General features: G+C 40.9%; 1 protein-coding gene across 1 annotated transcript in view; it reads left to right on the forward strand.

The window, feature by feature from the left end:
• Positions 1-20290, forward strand: part of NAALADL2 (N-acetylated alpha-linked acidic dipeptidase like 2) — a 962837-nt gene that overhangs the window by 418828 nt on the left and 523719 nt on the right. The window contains exon 7 of the mRNA XM_075004140.1: positions 3933-4434. Coding sequence (XP_074860241.1) covers positions 3933-4434 — 502 coding nt within the window. The remainder of the gene's footprint in view (positions 1-3932; positions 4435-20290) is intronic.

A 20290-nucleotide genomic window follows, 5' to 3' on the forward strand; every position in this document is an offset into this window, starting at 1 on the left:
GGTTCCAAACATTTTTTTGACTATTTTCAGAGAGCTATACATGTTGACTCCCCAGATCTCTTTTCTGAGTGATAACAGCTAATTTAGAGCCCAACAGTTGGTATGGATAATTGGTATTGTTTTCCAATATGCATTGCTTTATATATATGAGCCTGGAATTTGGTTTGATGATTTGTTGTCCAGTCACTCAGCATTGTGTGCCATTTGTAACTCTTCACAGTCAGGTTTGAATAGCTGTGTCATCTGCAGACTTTACCAGCTCACTGCTTATCCCTTTTCCAGACTGTTTATAAATATGTTGAATAGTATAGTACAGGTGCTGTGGGGGATCTCAGGAGTTACCTCTCACCACTGTGAAGCCTGAGGGTTTATTTCTACCCTTTGTTTCCTGTGCTTTAATCAAACACCAATCCATGAGGGGATCTTCCTTTTTATCCCATGACTGCTTTCTTTGCTTAGAGTGAATGTATGTATTGGCTTCTGTGTAAAGGAACCTATACACAAAATATTATCTTTAAATTAATTTGTCATACAAATGAATAAAATACAGGGCTGCAAAGATCAAGTGGTTTGGCAGCTGTCCAGATGGGATGAGTGTTTTTTTTAATGACAGCCATTGTATATTGATGGTATGCAACCAAGTTTCACCATTGACAAAAGAGCAGGAGATTCAGTGAAGCTTCTCATGAGTGAGTCTTTGTAGGATCAGGGCTCTTCTGGGAATACGGATGTTGTTTTGCCAAGCACTAAAGCACATGCATAACTTTAAGCACATGCTTATGTACTTTGGCAGAGGGAGGGTAAAGCGCTCAGCACCTGTTGGAAACAAGCCCTTGCTTATATAAGATAAATAGCAAAATTTTCAAGAACATCACACCAGGTCATTGTTAAAATAAAGCAGCACAAATTCCCACCCTGGTGAAATTGAGTGAATAATATGGCAGGGTCAGGCCAGAGGCCTAGCTTAGATTGAGAGAGAGGCAACACCTGGCTCATGAACAGAAGGCAGTAAGAATCAGCTCTCCTGGTGAAGCAGTTGAGGAGGGTCTTCTACAAATCAATTAGGGCCAGCTGAGCTCACTTGAGGCTGCCACAGAACTATTTAAAAGGCTTCCCATGCTGGGAGAGGGGGAAGAGAAGTTGGAATAATGTGAGGAGGTGAGAACAGAGGAGGAAGAGTTTGGAAGCAGAAAAGGACCAGCATTGCCAGAGACTGCAGGGAGGGGTGGGAGAAGGGAAGAGTTCCCACAGGGAGTCTTTGGAATGCCCTCCCTCCAGATGTCCCTACTCCAGACCCCTTCAGTCAAGGGACGTAGGGCCAAATAGTGACTAGGGTATGTGGGACCCTAGCTACATGTGAGACTGTGAGCAGAACAAGGGGCCAGGGCCCAGGAGTTAGGCTGACCCTGCCCCACTTAAGACAAGCATGCTTATGTGAGGTGTGAATTGTGTCAATTTCTTATAATTATTTTTTTATTTTTCTGTTCCTTTAAAATCAAACCAGATTTCCACAGGGGTTATTTGTAGGTATAAAGTGAAGAGTATTGAGTAAATCATAGTCTGAATGTTTTCAGTTAGATAGCCTCTATATTTGCAATATTAAAGGTATTCCAATGTGGTAACCAACTGAGTAGTACACTAGTAACTAAGAAATACAAGTGAATGATGAAGATACTGCAGTAGCCTTAAGTAAATCTGTCAATGAACTTTCCACGTTGAAGAAGTTGGGAAGACTGTGGATCCCTTTCAAGCATGATCTTAAGCTCCTTTAAATGGCTGTGTTAACTTCTAAAATGTTGTTCTGGGTCATGTCTTAGCATCTCAACATACTTCCCCTGAAATCAGTGGGAGTTTTGTCTAAATAGGGATGTCAGGATCAGGTGCAAAATGTATGTGGTAAACTGTGCAATAAATTACTGTATACCAGGGTCAGCAACCCCCAGCAGTGGTGCCAAGAGTGGCATGAGAGCTCAGCCCTGCCCCTGCTCCCCAATGGAGCTGGGAGCTCACGCAAAGCCATGCCACCAGTGGATTAACAAAGGAGCAGCCAATGCTACCAACTGCCACCTAAACAGTTACACTCTGCATCTTAATTTGTTTGTTAATGAAGCTGTTGTAAGTAAGACTGGTAGTGACTTTAAAAAGTATCATCGGCACTCAGACTGTGCATAGACGTCAAAAGGTCACATTTTGACATTCCACCTTGAAAAGGTTGCTGACCGCTGCTGTGTACCCTATGGGACTCTGAATGGATGTTGTGAGCCTATCTGCAGTGATAGTGATAGAAAAATGACATTGCAATGGCACATGTTCTGTAGGGAAACAGGATTGGTAATTAGATACTATATAGAGCAAAGACAATTTTGTTTTAAGTATGATAGGCTGTTTCAGTAGATCGCTGCATTTTGTAATCTTTTATTCTTTTCAAAGATTATTGCTAAACTCCATTTTGCTGTATGAAGTGGGTTCATCCAATATGTGACCCAGAAAATGCTATCTGGAGGACAGGTCTTAGATTTAAAAAATGTATTCATGTGTGACAAGGGGAGAAGAAAGGTAGCAATACAGATGTCATTCAGATATCCATCATTGTGAAGAGTTAATATGTATATCTGCATTTCATTCTAACTGATGGGTCTGTCTGATGTTTGAAAAGCATTAAATTGCTGATGCTCGTGTGATGGAATGTCTATCGTCAAAGTATGGATGAAAACTGAACCTCATCACTGCAGTCAGTTTAAAAATGATTTGTAGAGAATTGACTTTGAATGTTTGTATTAGAGGTCAGAGTTCTACTTAGAAGGCTCATACAGCGGTAGAAACGTCTAGAATTGCAAGAGTTATGCTTTACTATTAAGTAAATGGTTTAGGTAAGAATCCCAACCTGGCAGTAATTTTGATTCATTAAAATAGAAAAGCTAACTGGAGCAAGGCAGCTGGGACAATTTCTAAGTAAATTCATCAGTCATTCAGAAACTATGCATTTTATTACCTGTAAATAATAGAACAGTCTATCCAAATGAAAGTCTTTTACTGATGTGTAAGTGAAGTTGAGTGTCACCCTCAAATGTCTGAACTTTAATCCAGCATTTGCTTGCCTTTGCATTCCTTCCTGTAAAGCTATCTTATTTACATTTTCTTCAACTTTATCATTTTTGTTGATTTGTGTTACAAGGCCTTGGAGTCCTAGATGCTTTCTTGCACTTCATTGTGCTACACGCTGTATTTTACTTCAGCAGCATGATTTAGATAGATATTAAGTTGAAAGAAATCTATGTACAAATGTTGACATGCAATAACCTTGAAAAGATGTTGTAATATACTGATATTGGTTTTGGTAACTAAAAATATGTCATTGGGACTCACTGGATTAATTCTGTATTAGAGAATTATAGAAATTAAAGAGGCAGAAAAAGCTGTTAGGCCAACTTATCTGTTCCCTTGTTGGTATGGGAATGTTCCCTACATTCTCATAATTTTATTTATTTATTGATTTATTTAAGTTAAGGCAGCTACTATCACCTTTTCTTCAATACCAAATAGAAATACTGACCAGATAATGGCACTGAGGGAGAAGTTTAAAGAAGGCTGTGTTGAAGAAGAATTTGACATTGTGGACTCAATTTTTCCTTTAAATATGGACACACAATTCCCTTTAGATGGGGTGGGCATCACACAGGGTGCGTCTACACTAGGAACTAGCTTCGAAGTTAGGCACTACATCAAAGTAGCCAGCAGAGAGTCTACACGCATTTTCCCTTACTTCAAAGTTAACTTTGAAGGGAGCCCAACTTTGAAGTCCTTACTCCATTCCCAGGAATGGGGTAGTGCCCTACTTTGAAATAGGGTGTGTGTGTAGATACTCTCTAATTCAAAGTTGCGAATATTTAAAGATGACAAGACAACCAAAATTTTTTTCATTTTTTTCACAGGTAAAAAGATGGCTTATCACAAAGTGAACGCAGACCAGAGAACACTGGGACACTCTCAGTACCTTGACAATGATGACCTCCAGGCCACCACGTTGGAACTAGAATGGGACATGGAAAAAGAACTGGAGGAGCCTGGCTTTGACCATTTCAGAGTGGATGGCGCCATAGGTCACCATATGGGAAATTCACAAAACACAAACGTTGATCTGGAGCCTGTTCAGCCCTCGGTGTCCCCTAAAGGAAGGTTTCAGCGACTTCAGGAAGACCCAGACTACATATCACATTATACGAGACGAACACCAAAGAGCAACCGCTGCAACTTCTGTTGGTTATTTAAACTATTTTGCACTGCTTTGATTTTATTTATTTTTGGAATTTTAATAGGCTATTATGCACACACAAAATGTCCAGCTACCCCTACTCCTTCAGAACCAAGTGACCCTCACTTCTACCAGGAAATTCTCAAGGAAATCAAAGCTGAAAATATTCAACAGATTTTCAGGTATGTACTTTCACATGCTATTATTATAGCATTGCTTGCTAATGGCTCTTATAATATCTAAAGTCTTTCTTTTAACCTTTTTGTTTCTTCTGTAGAAGAAAATTTTGTTTCTTCTATAGAACATGTTTGCAACCATTGAATTCTGTTGCTTGTGCTCAACTTCTTCATGATGTTTGTGACCCTTGCATCACATATACTTTTATAGGGTTTACAATAGTTGGAAAAGGTATACGTTTAATGCAGATCTTTTTAAAAAAATGCTTCCATAAGGAGTGGGTGAAGTTCCTGCCATAAAATGGGGGATTATTTTAATAGAGAACATTATTCTGTTAAATTTTGAAATGGTTTTGGATATGCATAGATTGATAAATAGGGCAAGTGCCTGAGACCTTTTTTGCATAATAAACCTATCAGAAAATCGCCAGCTTCAGGACTTGTTTTGAATGGTCTGAATTTGTCAAACAGATCTCTTAGAGTTTATGAAGACTGTAATTATTTAAAAGCAAACAAGTATGTATGTGTACACAGACATCCTCCAAATATTTCAGTGTCAATGCATGCAGGATTGTAGAAGCAAAGTTATAATGAAATATAAAGCAATTGCATCTCTTCAGATTCAATATTGCAGTCCTTGCTCACTTAAAACCAGGGTTGTCAACTGACACAATCTTATTATTCTTGGGGCAGTGCCTGCAAGCAAAGCAGCTGCAGGGATGTGTTGACCCCCACTTTCTGCAGCTCCTATTGGGTGGGAATGGCAAACTGTGACCATCATGAGCTGTGGATGGTCAGTGTTAGCAAAATGTCTTGTGGTCCCCAGTCAGATTAACCTGATGGCTGCATGTGGCCCGGAGGCTGGAGGTTGACCTCCACTGGTCTGGACCATGTGTAGAGAGAGCTTTACGGAGATATTTTGGAGTCCATGGAGAATCTGAGTGGGATTGCTTATATACCTGTTATCCTGTTTAACCTACTTCCTTCTGAGGGGTTTGTCACTTCTCTTTGTGGTAGCATCAGTCTTTTGATAATGCATTATCAGATAAGAGTTTTTAGTGGCCGCCTACTGTCAATTCTCAAATATATATAAACACTGGTTTTATGCATTATTTACTAAAAGATGGTCACAGACCAAAAGGTTGATCTTAGGAAAACATTCTGTAAAATGAATGTTATAAGTTGCTTTCCCTCAACATCTGTTTGGCAAGCCCCAGAATGATTGCAAGAAAATCTTGTATATGTGATATAAGTAATATAGAACACATCACACATGTTCCTTGAAAACCAATTTACAAGCTGACTTTACGTTACTGTGAGATTTTTTTTAATGTACTTTGAATTACTAAGAATACTTGACAGCTGCTTCACTTGCTTTTTCTAAATGCCAGGGTGAAGTCGTATTAATTTAATTTTCCTAACTTACTTCTTGGCCAAGACTCAACAATGACAAAAAGATTGCATTTACAATCCCGAATAAGATTTAGTAGGAAAACTGATACAGTGCAGGATGTGTTAAATCTAGTCATTAACAAAATTTCTATCTCATTCGTGCATGTTGAGGGCTAGAGTAAGAACTTTATATACTCATGAAGGCTATTGCACCCTCCTAAAGCTTGAAAATGTGGATGCTGTAGTATTTGTACACTGTAATAAAATATTCATGCCTGGCTTGATTCAGCTTGTTGGGCTTGCATGGCTTGGGAAATGGGGCTATAAAATTGCATTATAGACTTCTGGGCTGGAGCACAAGCTCTGGAAACCTCCCTGCTTGTGGTGTTCAGAGCTTGGGCTCTAGGTCCAGCTTGGACATCACCACTACAGGGTTATGGTCCCACAGCCTGAGCCCTGCAAGCCCAAATCAGCTGCCACGGGGCAGCTGTGGGTGTTTTGTTCCAGTGCAGATGGATTCTATGTGCCTTATCCAGCCCTCAGTAGAATTAATGGACAGACTTCCATTAAATTCATCGAGCATTGGCTCAGTTTCTATGTGGGTGCAGTAAAACTCACCTGTCAAGCACAAGGTTAGGGAATGGGCATCGTGAAAGAGCAGCTGTACCCTGCCCGCACAGGTTACATGGAGTATAAGGCAAAGAGATCTACTTAATCATAAAAGTGGTCCTGCTTTCTCTGACGCTGTCTTCACTAGACTACACTGGGCCAGTATAGAGACCGTTTTGGAAGTGGAAAGCCATCCATGTGCAATTTTCCATCCTGACCTGTGAGATCAGTCTCTGTGCAGGACTTCTGTGAGACCAACATTCACCTTGTGTCTCCCTGGTGGATTCCATGCAAAGCACTTATCCCATCAGATGCAATGGGTAGAGCTCTTCAGACAATAAAACACTGTTCTGGCATCAGTGCTCTGTGTTTTAGGCCTTGTTTCTTCAGGAACATGCTCATTGTAGAATTTCAGTGTGATTTAGCACAGTTGTAATTGTTGGTTTTAGTTAAATGTTCTAATTAGCAACACAGCCTAGGTAAGGATTATCTTCCTAAACTATTTAAAACCCCCAGGAGGGAAATACTGAAAAATGTGCACAAAAAGAATGGAAATTAGTTTGGTCCCTGTAAATGGTCCAATCTTTCAGTAGGACTCAGATCGTCACAGATCCCTGAAAGGCAAAAAGAGCTTAGTGTAAATAAACTTTTTTGTTTTGCCTTCTTACTGCAGTGTTCAGTGCCACAGAAAACATGACAAGTTATACCAGAAGAACCTTCTAAGTTGTCTAAATATTAATTTGCTTAAATAATTTTTATAAAGGAATCATGACACCCCATATTGTGGGCTAAAGGCAGCCCTGGTATAAAATGGGCCCCGCTCTACTGTGAAGATCTCTACCCATTGGATCTATACCTGTTAATGGCTTGGCTTGTCTCCATAATTTCCTAAGCCCTATTTTCAAAAGTGATCTAGGCACTTAGAAACCAAAGTCCCATTGATTTTTTGTAGTGAGATTGAAATTCTTCAGGGGCCAGATTCTCCAATGCATTTAGGTGTCTAGAGAAGCAGATAGGTATCCAGTGGCATTCAGCTGGCTCCGTGCCCCACCTCCCCCCCGAGACTATCCCATGTCTGGGACTGCCAAGGTGCCAGTACTCAGTACCAGCACAAAAAAAGGGTACTGTGGATACCTAACTTCCACTGAAATCAGTTTGTAACAAGGGGAAAGTATTGCCTGGTGGATACAGCATAGGATTGCTAGGAAACTGAATACCTTTTCAGCTTGGCCACTCATCTGCTGTGTGATTTGGGGCAAGTGACTGCACCTCTGTGCGTTGGTTTCCCTATTTGTAAAATGAGGATAATAGTCCTCTGAAAAATACTTTGAAATCCACTGATGACAGAAGCTATATAAAGCCAGAGGGTATTATTAAATCACTGTTTGAAAATGCAACTTAGTGTTCTAAATCACTTGGGCACTCTTGAAAATGTAACCCATTAAATTGTCTCCACACTGTGCCTCTGTGGAGTGAATCAGGGAAAGAAGCACCCTCCTGTCAATCCTCCCTCCATACCAGATCCCACCCTGCCTCTTCACCCCACATTCCACTCCTTCCTTCAAGCACCTCCCCTGAGTGACGCAGCCTGAGTGATTAGTGGGAGTTGGTGATCTCCCCCCCCACACACTCCAGCACCAATGGTGGGGGGAAGTGGAGTGATCCAGCCCACTCCACTCTGCTGGCTCCCGACAGCAGTGCTCCACTTCCTGTTGCATGGGGGGAGGGGTCCCATTTCTTACCCAAGCCCCCTTCCCTGAGTGATGCAGCTGGGAGCCAGTGGAGTGAAGGGGACTGGGGCCATGCCAGCCTGCTTCCCACCTCTGGTGGCAAGTGTAGGGTCAGCCCGACCCATGTTGCTGGCTCCAGACTCCCTGCTAGTCCCCCAGGCCACCCTGGGCTTCATGGGATGGTTGCCCCAAACTATCCTATGAATAGGATGGCTCTGGCTCTACTATAAAATGTCAGTTTTCTTCACCTGTATCTTCAGAATATTTCCCCTTGGCCAATAATATTGTACAGGAAAACAACAAGTTAAAATACAACATAATGTGTAACTTACTGGCTCTACTGAAGTCAGTAGGACTTTTGCCCCATCACTCAGTGTGTTTATTGTTAACATTGTGTATTTAGGAACCACAAAACCAGCAGACGGGTTTCCTAACAGGTGATTTTCAGTGGCAGTATTATTGAGTAAAGACTAAGCAGGGGTCAGCAACCCCGTGACAAGTGTGCCACTGTTGGAGGGCGAGCCGATTTTAAATGGCATGTGATGGAAGCTCAGCCCTGTTCCTCCTCCTCCCCATGCAGCACAGAGGGGGCCAGAGGACAGGGGCTAGGACCAGGGCTGGCAAGAGCCCCTGCCGCAAAGGCCCCTGCTGTAGCATGAGGCAGGGGCCAGAGCCACCGCTGAGAGGCCTGCAGGGCAGGGGCCAGAGCCCCTCCTGCGAAGCCCCTCCTTGCGGCGTGGGGATGGGGCTGGAAACCCTCCTCCTGGAGCCTCCTTCATAACATGGGGCTGCAGCCCTGCTGCACAGGCCCCTGGTTCAGAGCTGGGACCAGAACTCCCCCACCGCAGGACCCCCTCCTCCATACAGGGCTGGGACTAGAGCCCCCACTGCTGAGCCCCAAAGAGTCTGCTATAGGAATGCAGCATCTTGACTGGTTTCTCTCCCTCCCTCCTGTGATCTGGGGGTGGGTGTGTGGGTTCTGGCCAGGAGGGAGGGTGCAGAAGCAGGTCGGGGTGAGTGTTTGGGGGTCTGGATGGGAAGGAGGGAGCAGGAGAAGGGTGGGAGAGGGGGTACAAGGGCAAGAGGGGACGTAGAAGCAGAGTGTAGTGGTCTGGGCAGGAGGAGGAGGAGACAGGAGCAAGCTGGGGGAGGGGATCACTTTTCTCTCTGCAGCATTGTCATTCCCCCCTCCTCCAGCAGGGGAACATCAACCGGCAGAGAAGTGCCCTGGAGAGACTCTTCTCCCACATTCCCAGACACTGCGCCCCCCCCATTGATCTGATTGGCAGGAGTTCCAGGCAATCAGAGCCATGGGGAAGCGTCTCTCCAGGCAGCGCTATGCTGCCGTTCCCCCAGCTGGTGGAGCGGGAGGAGGAGCAGAGGCAGCAGTGGCAGCAAAGGTGCTGCCTGTTCCATCCCCCACCGCGCACTGGCAAAGCCCATGGGCCAGATCAGGCCCCAGCTTGCCTGAATCTGGCCCATGAGGCTCCGTGCCCCATATCCTGAACCTGTCGTGGGCTCAATGCCAGGGAGGGAAGCCTCAATTATGAAGCTCCCAGCCTATGGGACTGCCTGCCCGACCAGCTGAATCCCCAGCCCCTGGCAACCTCTGTGGCTGGGGTACCCTGGTTAAGCAACGTTTGTGGCCCTGCCAGACCACGGTTGTTGCCGTTCCAGAGAGTGTGGGATAAGAGACATTCAGCCTGTTTTAAAATCCTGGACAGTTTTAGATATTTTAAAAACCTGGATAGATAGAGATTTAAAGAGCGAAACAATAAAGCTTTGCATCTTAATTTATTAATGAAACTGTTGTGAGTAGGACTATTAGTGACTTTAAAAAGTATCAGTGGCACTTGGCCTGTACGTAGAGGTCAAATGGTCAAATTTCTGTACTCTGCCTCTGAAAAGTTGCTGAGCCTTGGACTCAAGGATAGGGTTCAGAGTGCTGATGTTTAATAATCGAAGAGAAAAGGAAGAACACTATTTCAAGGAACAGTAGATATTCTCAGTGTGTTGGAAGTGCTCTCCCTTTGTAGACACATGAATCCAAAATTAAATAAAGTCCTGAACAGGTGTTGCAATAGCATGTTGTCTCAATGTTCCCAACCATCTACAGGCACTTGAAATACAATACCATGCACTGGACTCCAATGTAGCTCGTCTAAATAGATTTTAATTGCCACTTCCCTTTTAGATGCTACATTAATTCAGTCCAGATGCGAGTGCAGTCCTAAACTTTCATAAGTAACTCCTCACTCTATAATTTCTTGTGAATGAAAATAATGAGACCGAATGTTTGCGATGAAACTAATATACAAGGGTTGCAGTTGTAAAATACCATCAAAGTGAATTTGAGGTTTCTGTGAAAATGAATACTTACAAACATATTGTGTAAAATTTGTGCAGATCTGGTGCCTGCTTGTGCTAAGGGTAATATTCTCTGCAGTCATCTAAAAATACAACCAGAATAGCTTCACTTAAAACAAATTCCTGCATAAATATAATGCATTCATGTATCTGTTAACACTGAACTTGTCCCTAAAGGCAGGAAAATTCCATAAACATAAATATGTAATGCTGACTCTTCTAATCGAGCATGTCACAAAGATTAATTTTTATGAGGTAGGGTGGATATAATGGAATTTCACATACATTTTAGACAGATGGGGTGAGGGGGAGAGGGCTGTAGGAGTAATGGAAAAAGATTTCCAGTTAGCAAACAATTGTTAGATTTGTTGGTTGAGGTTTACCATAGATATGTGATCATACAAGAATGAAAAGGACTTGGTCAAATTATAAACACATTATAAACACATGACTGGTGTGGAGAAAGTAAATAAGGAAATGTTTTTTACTCCTTCTTTCAACACAAGAACTAGGGGTCATCAAATGAAATTAATAGGCAGCAGGTTTGAAACAAACAACAGGAAATATTTTTTCACACAGCACAATTAACCTGTGGAACTCCTTGCTGGAGGGTGTTGTGAAGGCCAAGACTATAGCAGAATTTAAAAAAGAACTAGATAAATTCATGGAGGATAGGTCAATCAGTGGCTATTAGCCGGATGGGCATGAAGGGCATGATGGGCTTCTGTTTGCCAGGAAATGGGCGATGGGGAATTGATTACTTGATGATTACCTGTTCTGTTCATTCCCTCTGGGGTACCTGGCATTAGCCACTGTCAGAAGACAGGATACTGGGCTTGATGGACCTATTGTCTGACTGCTACGGCTGTTCTTATGTTCTTAACTTCTGACACATCTTAAGAAACAAGCACAGCTGAAGTATCAGGAAGGGCCAAACAGTCTGACTATGGCTCCACTAGCAAGTTTTGCTGACAAAACCGCGGTTTTGTTGACAAAACTGGTGGAATGTCCACACGCAAAATTCATTTTGCCCACAGTTTGTAGCCAAAACTCACCACTTTAGCCAGCAGCATTCTGCCCGTCCGCCATGGGGCATGATGCTGCTATTGACAGATTGTCGACAAAAAAGCTGTGCGAATGCTCTGAGGGGACTTCTCTCAACAGAGGGGTCATCCAGAACAATGGGCAGCTCTGTCTGCTGTGTTTCCAGGTGCCTGTTTTGTTGACAGAATTGAGCACTCTTCCAATTGGCATTTGTATGTGACCGCCCTCTGTCGACAGAAGTTTTGCTGGGAAATCTCTTCCGACAGTGACTTCTGTTGAGAGATGGCTGTTGAGAGTATAACAGTATCCTCTGTGTTTGGTTGCCTGAGTTGAGTGGTTCTACCTTTCTGTGCTCCTGTGATCTGTGCATTCTGCTATACATGTTATAGGAGCTTTTTCAATAAAGTTAACAAGAATACATTTTGAAGTGTATTGCAATGTAGTTTTAGTACATCTTAAAATATTTTATCCCTCGCCATCCCTGTTTCAATTAATTCATTGTTATAATTAACTTATTATTTTAGTAAGGTAGTGCCTAGAATCTTGGATCAAGTTTGGTAGGAATTGTGCTTTTTATTGAATATGGAGACAAGACAGTCAGAGGATAAAAGGAAGCAAAAATATGTCTCCTCTTTAAAGTCCTCAATATATTTGAGTGAATGTTGGTGTGCAGTTTAGTACAGTTTCTTAAATGGAATTGTTTTCCTTTCTGCTGCTTTATGTTTTAGACAAATCCAATGTATTTGAATAGGCAAAATATAACATAGTAATTGTATTGTTTGTTGTGATTAGTAGACAGTAATTTCGGCTTTAGCACATGGAACTGTCTCAAGTACAAGCACTTTATTATGGACTATTACAGCAGTATTTAAACTTCCAGAGCAGTTGATAAAACAATTGATAGTTTTGCAGATTGTATTCCAGTGATGGAATTTGGCATATTGGTAAGCCAAAAATAAGTCTCATAACCCAAATTAGTTATTTTCAGGGGTGATGGCTGAGAGATGATGTTGGTTAACCTGAAATCTGTGACTTCCTGGTCTTCCCATGTGTTTGACTGGAGTAGAATCTATCAAGTTTATCCTTAGTCCAAAATCCTGTTTCTGACACTCAAGGTCACTTGTGGGGAATGAAGTAGATAAGGTGACCCCTCCAGGCCCTTTTGAAGCATCAAGCCCCAAGGCAGTTTCTCTCTTTGCTTTCTCCCCACTTCCCACATGGGCAGGCCTGGATATATCTGTGGAAACCCCTCAATCTCCTGGAGAATTTTGGCTAGCATTAACTTGTTTTTGTTGCCTTTCTGTTTCCCCATAAGCTGTGTCTATCTGAATATTTCTGCTTCCTCATTTCTTCCTTCCAGGACAGAACTTCATTTACCCTTATATATTTTGTTCCCCTTCAGGGAGCTACACCAGATTTCTCCAATTTACTGCTTTCTTTTTTCATAAAAAAAACACCACCTCCCACACTACTCTGTGCCTGAATTAGGTCTCTAAATTCCCCACATTATAATTTCTTGAAATCCAACATCCTGTACTGCTACTGCACTCTGTCATCCCATTCCATACTATACCAAATTCAAATAGATTGCACCTACAGGATTTCACTTCATCAATATCACCTTCAACTAGCCTCACAATCAACTATTTTCTGTTAACTGAAATACAGTTCCCACTGGCTCAACATGTCTTGGGAAATGGTCAAGGATTTTTTTTTCCGTTTGGTCTTCTCCAATTCTCTTTGGTAGTAGCATATTCCTACCAGCTTTGCTTGTCATTCCACCTATCCTTCACACCTGAAGTGTTTCTTTGCTACACTCTTCATAGTGAAACAGTCATTTACTGTAGCTATAGCCAGGGCTTCACATGAGAATCGTGTAGAGCCCTTCATAATATGCATAGTTGTCACTAATTGTACTTTTGGGTATTTGTTCCTGCTTCCAGCTGGTGCTCTTTCCAGCAAAATCTCACACATCTAGTTCTGTTGAGATTTGACTTTTCATTGGTGTATAGTACAAACTTAAGTGTAATGACTAAAATGGCTACAAGAAAAGAAGAAAAAAATATTCTGCTCCCATGTCTATCCAGTGTCCACCTCCTTCCCCTCCTCCCGCATCAGCCAAGCCTTCTATATAGTGAAAGGTAATTGTGCTTTTTGGGGTTGGGGGCGGAAAGGCGAAAGTTTCCCTCATAAAAGGTGAAAACTTTAGTTCCTCCTATGAAAATCTCATATTTCCTAGCCCTTGACATTCAACAGTGTGAAAAAAATCTTCAAATCTTTAAACCATTTCTTGCACAAAGGCCTGTGAGACTATGAATTGCAGTCTTCAATTAAAGGATAGCAAACTGTTTGTCATCCCAACGGCAGCGCGTATGTGGTGGTATTCCAGAGTGCAATGCTTGAAATAAGGATCATCATTTTTCTACTACTGTATTGCAGCCTCCTAGCATGCAAATTTAAGTCTTCCTTCATGAGAAGAGTTTACGGCTTAGATAAATGTAGACGGAACTTGGAGTCTTCTTTATGAGTTCTTTGGAAATTAAGTCACTAACTTCCTAGGTAGGTGCTAGTGAGGTGAACCTGTAGAGCACCATTCCACAAAGTTTATAGTCAGACTGGGGACATAATATCTATTTATGTTAATTTTAATATGCCTATCACGTATAGGTGAAAGCATAATGATTTTTTTAAAATAAGCCGAAAATGGCATGAGGTGCATTTCTCTGTTCTTATCCCAGTATTATCAATATCAATGCATAATAGCTTGGAGAACATAGGGATATTTTTAAAAAATTTTTAGTGGGGATAAGAACTATGGATCTCTGCGAAACCTCTAGAAATTCAGGATGCAGAAGGTTGCAAAAAACTACATTGAATTTTACGGATTATTAGTTTTCAAAGAAGGTGTATTGTTTCCTTTTGTATTAATGTCTTATGCAGGTCAAATGCGGCCTTTAATTGTTTTACTGAAGTTGGGTAAGGCTAACACGACTCTTCTTTTTGGCAGACAGAGGAGTGGATCACAAGAGTAAAATTTAATGGTTGTTTAGTTACAAGTGATCGTATCTTTATCATACTTATCATGTGCAATATATGTTTGGTGCTTTAGACATGCTCACAAAGCTGAGAAACATTGTGGGCCAAATGAGCTGGGAGGAAGAATTTAATCAGAAAAAACATGAATAATAATTGGGAATCGTTCAAGAACACTTTACTAGGTGCTCAAAAAGCTGCAGTTTCACACAAAAGTCAGGCTGTACTACTAATTAGAAAACTGGCCTGGTTTAGAAAGAAAGTGAGGGTAGCTCTTATCCTCTAGATATATATTTGTGTATGTAACAAAGTGGAAGTTGATAGTAATGAATATAAATCAAAAGCTAGGTATGATATTAAACTGATAGAGGAATCAAAGGGACACAAGGAAAAAGCAGTGATGAGCAGAGTGAAGAACAATATGGAGTTTTAAAGTATAATAGGAGTAAAAGAATCCTTACAAAGGTATTGGCCCAATACCTTTTGGAAATGGTAGAATTATCAATAATAACACACATAATTTTTCAGTAAGATCACAAGTTTAGATGATAAAGCTGATAGTGCCGATGTGATACTTAAATGCCTGTTAGGTATTTGAGTTGGTGCTGCACAATATTTTGATTAAAAACTAGGGAAGATATAAACTTAACAGGGAACACACTGAATGGAGTAAAAGCCAACTAACTGATAGGTTGCAAAATGCGACTGTAAACAGGGAACTACCATTCAGTGGGTGTACGTCTAGTGGGATTCTTCAGGGATTGGTTCTGGGGCCTATGCAATTTATTGTTATCAATAATCAGGAAGAAAACATGAGCTCATCTCTGATAAAGTTTGCACATGACACAAACATGGGGGGGATGTAAATAATGAAGGGACAGGACACTGATTCAGCATGATTTGGATAGTTTGGAAAGTTTTGTGTAAGCAAACAGCCTGCATTTTAATATGGTTAAATGTAATTGCGTGCAGTTAGGAACAAATAACGTCAGCCAAACTTACAGGAAAAGGGACTCTGTCCTGGGAAGCAGTGATGTGGATAAATAGTTGGAGATCCTGGTGGAGAAAAAGCTGAACATAGGCTCCCAGCATGATACTGTGCTTAATGGGTGTACGTGATCTTTGAATGTGTAAGCAAGGGATTCTCAAGTAGAAGTAAAGAGATTATTTTACCTCTGTATGGCACTGTTACAACAATGCTGGAATCCTGTGTCCAATTCTGTTGCTTCCAATTCAAGGATGCTGATAAATTTGAGAGGGTTCATAGAAGACCTAAAAGAATGAAGATTAAAGACAAGGTTAAAAAAACATGCCTTACAGTGATTGACTCCACAAGTGCAATTTATTCAGCTGAACACAGAGAGGGTTAAGAGGTGACTTGGTTCTAGTCTATATCAGGGTGAGCAAACTTTTTATGTCAGACCCCACTTTTTGTGTTTGTAATTAGGAGGCCCCCAGCCTGTCTCATGTAATCCAAGCTGATGTACATTTTCGTTATGTTTATATGAAAAAAAAACAACAAAACTTCTAGCTTGTGTAAGAAAATAAGTCTGTAGAATCTAAAAAACGTTATTAATCAGTATATAAATGTAAAGACACATACATACAAATAGTTACATATTTCAACATTTTTAATGAGATGGATGAGCCTGAGACCCAGCACACCCCCCACATCTATATTTACCCACATAAGGAACAAACATTGAATAATGCACTCTTCAATCTAGCAGAAAAGGGAATAAGTGTGATCTAATTGTAAGAATTTCAAGCTTTAATTATTAATGTAGAGTAATTAACCAATGTACCATTTGCCAGTGGTCAAGGTAGATTCTCCACCACTGATAATTTTAAAATTAAGATTGGATTTTTTCCCTAAATTATATGCTTTAGAAACTGTCTTGAAGCATCTGTTGTACAAGTGGTCAGATTAAATGATCACAGTGATTCTTTCTGGTCTTGGAATCTATGAATCTAGAAACTTTTCTCGATCGTACTGAAATCTGAGCATAAAGCAGGAAGGCCAAAGAATATAAATATATTCCTTCTAATGCTATTCTTTGTCTATGATCAGGAAACTCCCACTGGCTTTCAAAAAGGATAGAATTTCATCCAAAATGTGTTGATTTGAGACTACTCAGAATCACAAGCACACAACATTTTGTATCTCAGGTCCTCGGTGTGATTCTCTGAAGACAATTTTTCCCAATGTTGGTATTTTTTTAACTGATAACCTTTAAAAAATGAAGTTTAGATATTTGATTTGAGAAATCATTTTGTTCTTCTAGCTACGTCCCATATAAGTGAAATCCCTGCATTGCTTAAAAATCATTTCCCTAGGCACTACAACAGGGTGATATAGCAGTGAATTAAACCTAAATGAGTCTTGCATTCACATTGGCATAATAAGTAACTAGTCCCTTGTGAAATTTCCTTATTATCTAAGCCATCCACCTAATGACTTATTTCTTATGGCTTGCCTCTCACTAATATGTAGTATTGTTTTGGGGAAAGTAGAAAGAAAAATCACAATTTCAGGACAAATTACCAGTTTTAAACTTATTAAATCACTAAAAATGGCTTAATGTGTCTTGTCTCTGAAATGTGTAGATCAAATGTTGATGGGATTGAAGACAAAGGAGGCATTTTGCAGCCTTCTGAGTCCTTTGCACCAGTGAAGAGAAATCCATGCCAAAGTTGGATGTGCAGGAAGCATTGTGTGTAAATACTACAGTCATGGTCTACTAATAGAATTGATAACTAAAAAACCCAAAGAAACCACTTCATAAAATCAGAAATCCTTCAGGCAATCCTTCTCTATAAGCTGTAGAGCAATAATTCACAACACCACTTCTTTATTCTGGTTTAATGCTGTATCTAGTCATCCCCCAGTAACAACATCTGGACACAAAGTAACCTTTCTCTGGTGGCGATCTGTGTTCTACGGTTCCACAGCAGTCATTCATTTTAAGTACAGAACTTGTATAGCACAGGCACCAAGCACCTTGCCAATGTGCCTCAACCTTGTTCTGGCAGAACTATTGCTAGGATTCACATGGCAGTCCAGTGTCTGTGCCCAATGAGTACCTGCCCTGCTCTCAGAGATGGCTTATATCAGTGTTAGTTATTCCCAGTTGGCATGATAGCTTTTGTGACATATCACATTTCCCAATAGGCATCAGAATTAACAGAGCAAGCCTGAGAAGAGAAATAAACTGTTTGAGTAAAGGGCTGGCATAAATTAATGACTCCCATTTCCTGAATCCAGAGGGGAGCCAGGGAGGGAATTATGATTCTCTGGATCATATTTCCCTCCCTTAGCAGTTTTTGATTAATGTATCTAAGCTCCAAGGCAGTCTAAGGGTGAGGCACAATCAAAGATTTATCCTCTAGGAGAGGGATAGATGAACAGTATTTGGAAAAATCTGTTCTGAAAATTGTTTTTTGTTGAAACATGACAAATGGGAACAGGCTGTAGCATTCTGTGAAGCACAGAATAAGAATGGCCATAATGAGCCAGACCGCTGGCCCACCTAGCCCACTATCATCTGTTCTGACAGTGGCCAGTGCCAGATGCTTCAGAGGGAATGAACAGAACAGGGCAGCTGTTGCATGATCAATCCCCTGTCATCCAAACCCACCTTCTGGCGGTTTTATGGACACCCAGAGATAAGGTTGCATCCCTGACCACCGTGGCTAACGGTCCTTACAGCACTATCCTTCGTGTACTTTTCTAATTCTTTTCTGAAGCCAGTTTTACTTTCGGCCTTCACACCATCTCCTTGAAATGGGTTCTAGAAGTTGACTGAGCATTCTGTAAAAAGTAGTTCTTTATATTTGTTATAAATCTGTGTTCTGTTAATCTCATTGGGTAACACCTGGTTCCTGTGTTATGTGAAGAGATAAATAACACTTCCCTATTTGCTTTCTCATTGTATTAGTAGGAATGTTATAAGAAAGAATAATTCTTCCTCTCTACTCCATACTGATTAGGCCTCCGAGGGAGTATTGTTTTCATTTCTGGTGCCACATTTCTGAAAAAAATTATAGACAAATAAGAGAAAGTCCAGAGACGAGCAACAAAGAAAAGCTAAACTTCTAGAAAACATGACCTATGAGGGAAAATTTAAAATACCCCACAAACTGAGTTTGTTTAGTCCAGAGAAGTGAATACTGAGGTGGGTCATAACCGTTTTCAAGTACATAAAGGGTTGTTACAAGGAGTGGGGAGAAAAATTGTTCTCTGTAATTTCTGAAGCTAGGATCAGAAACAATGGCCTCAAATTGCAGCATGTTCTTTAGGTAGGGCATTAAGAGAAATTTGCAAACTATCATGGTAGTTAAGAAGTATAATAAATTGTCTAGGAAGATTGTGAAATGTCTGTAATTAGAGATTTTTAAAGCACTGACAAAACAAACACTTGGGAGGGATGATCTCGATAATATTTATTCCTGCTTGTATTTCAGGGGCCTGGACTAGAAGACCTCTCAAGGTCCCTTCCCGTGACTTACTTGACTTAAACCCTTGTACTCCAAGTAGAGCATAGGTCCACTCGGTCTTGGGACAAAACTTCTAGTTGACTCCAGGAGCACGCCAGTTGTTGTCCTTTAATCTCAGTAGATCTTCTCCACGTTGTCCAAGGTTGTCATCTTATGCTTTTTCCTTCTGGGTTCCATATTAGAGCTTGATGGACTATGCTGGATGGTGGTTTTCTGAGAGTGTGGCCTAGCCATTCACACTTTCTTCTCTTGATTTGAACATCAAGTTGTTCTTGTTCTGCTCTGTTTCAAAGCTCTTCATTGGTGACAGAGTCTTGCCATTTGATGGGAAGGATATACCTCAGGCATATGCTTATGAATGTCTCTAACTTGTGATTTGAAGACTTTTTAGTACACCAGGTCTCTCATCCATACAAGAGCACACTGTTCATGTTTGTGTTGAAGATCCACAGTATCGTCTTCACAGATCTTATTTGTGAAATCCATGTGGGATGAAGTCTTGAATGCACCTGTTGCTTTCCCTATTCTGGCACTGATATCTTTGTCTGTTTCTCCATCTCTGCCCATAATGCTCCCCAAGTAGGTGAACTGCTCCACATCTGCCAGGTCATTCCCTGCCAGTGTGATGGTGGTGGTGGTGTTGGACTGGTTGATCCTCATTGTCTTAGTCTTTCCTTTGTTGATGTCCAGTCCAGTCATTGAGGCAGTTTTGTCCAGTGTTGAGACCTTCTCTTCCATACTTTCATGTCAGTATAAAAGGAGGACAACATTGTGAGCCAACCAATGTCCTCCTGCTGTTGGAGAAGTGTCCACTGAATGCCCCATTGATGTCCCTTCCAGTCCTACAGTTCAATTCAGTTGTATGGGTCCATATATCTGGTGATTGTAGACTTCTAATATATATATATATATATATATATATATATATATATATATATATATCCCCATTTAATGATCTGTTTTCTAACTGGCACAGTTCCAGTGTTTTTAAGCTCCCTTCATATGGAATCTCTTTCATACCCAGTTTTGTTGCCGCGCTCTTTTCCATTACCAGTTTTCATAGTTATTTTATGTAATCTTCTCTCTCTCGCTCGCTCTCTCTCCCTCCCCCTCATCTTCTAGACATTCAGGAATTTTCATTAAGCTATAACTAAAAAAACTTCATCAGATTTCTTTGAATATTCTGTTGT

This window comes from Carettochelys insculpta, chromosome 10, assembly GCF_033958435.1.
Source record: "Carettochelys insculpta isolate YL-2023 chromosome 10, ASM3395843v1, whole genome shotgun sequence".
NCBI lineage: Eukaryota > Metazoa > Chordata > Testudines > Carettochelyidae > Carettochelys > Carettochelys insculpta.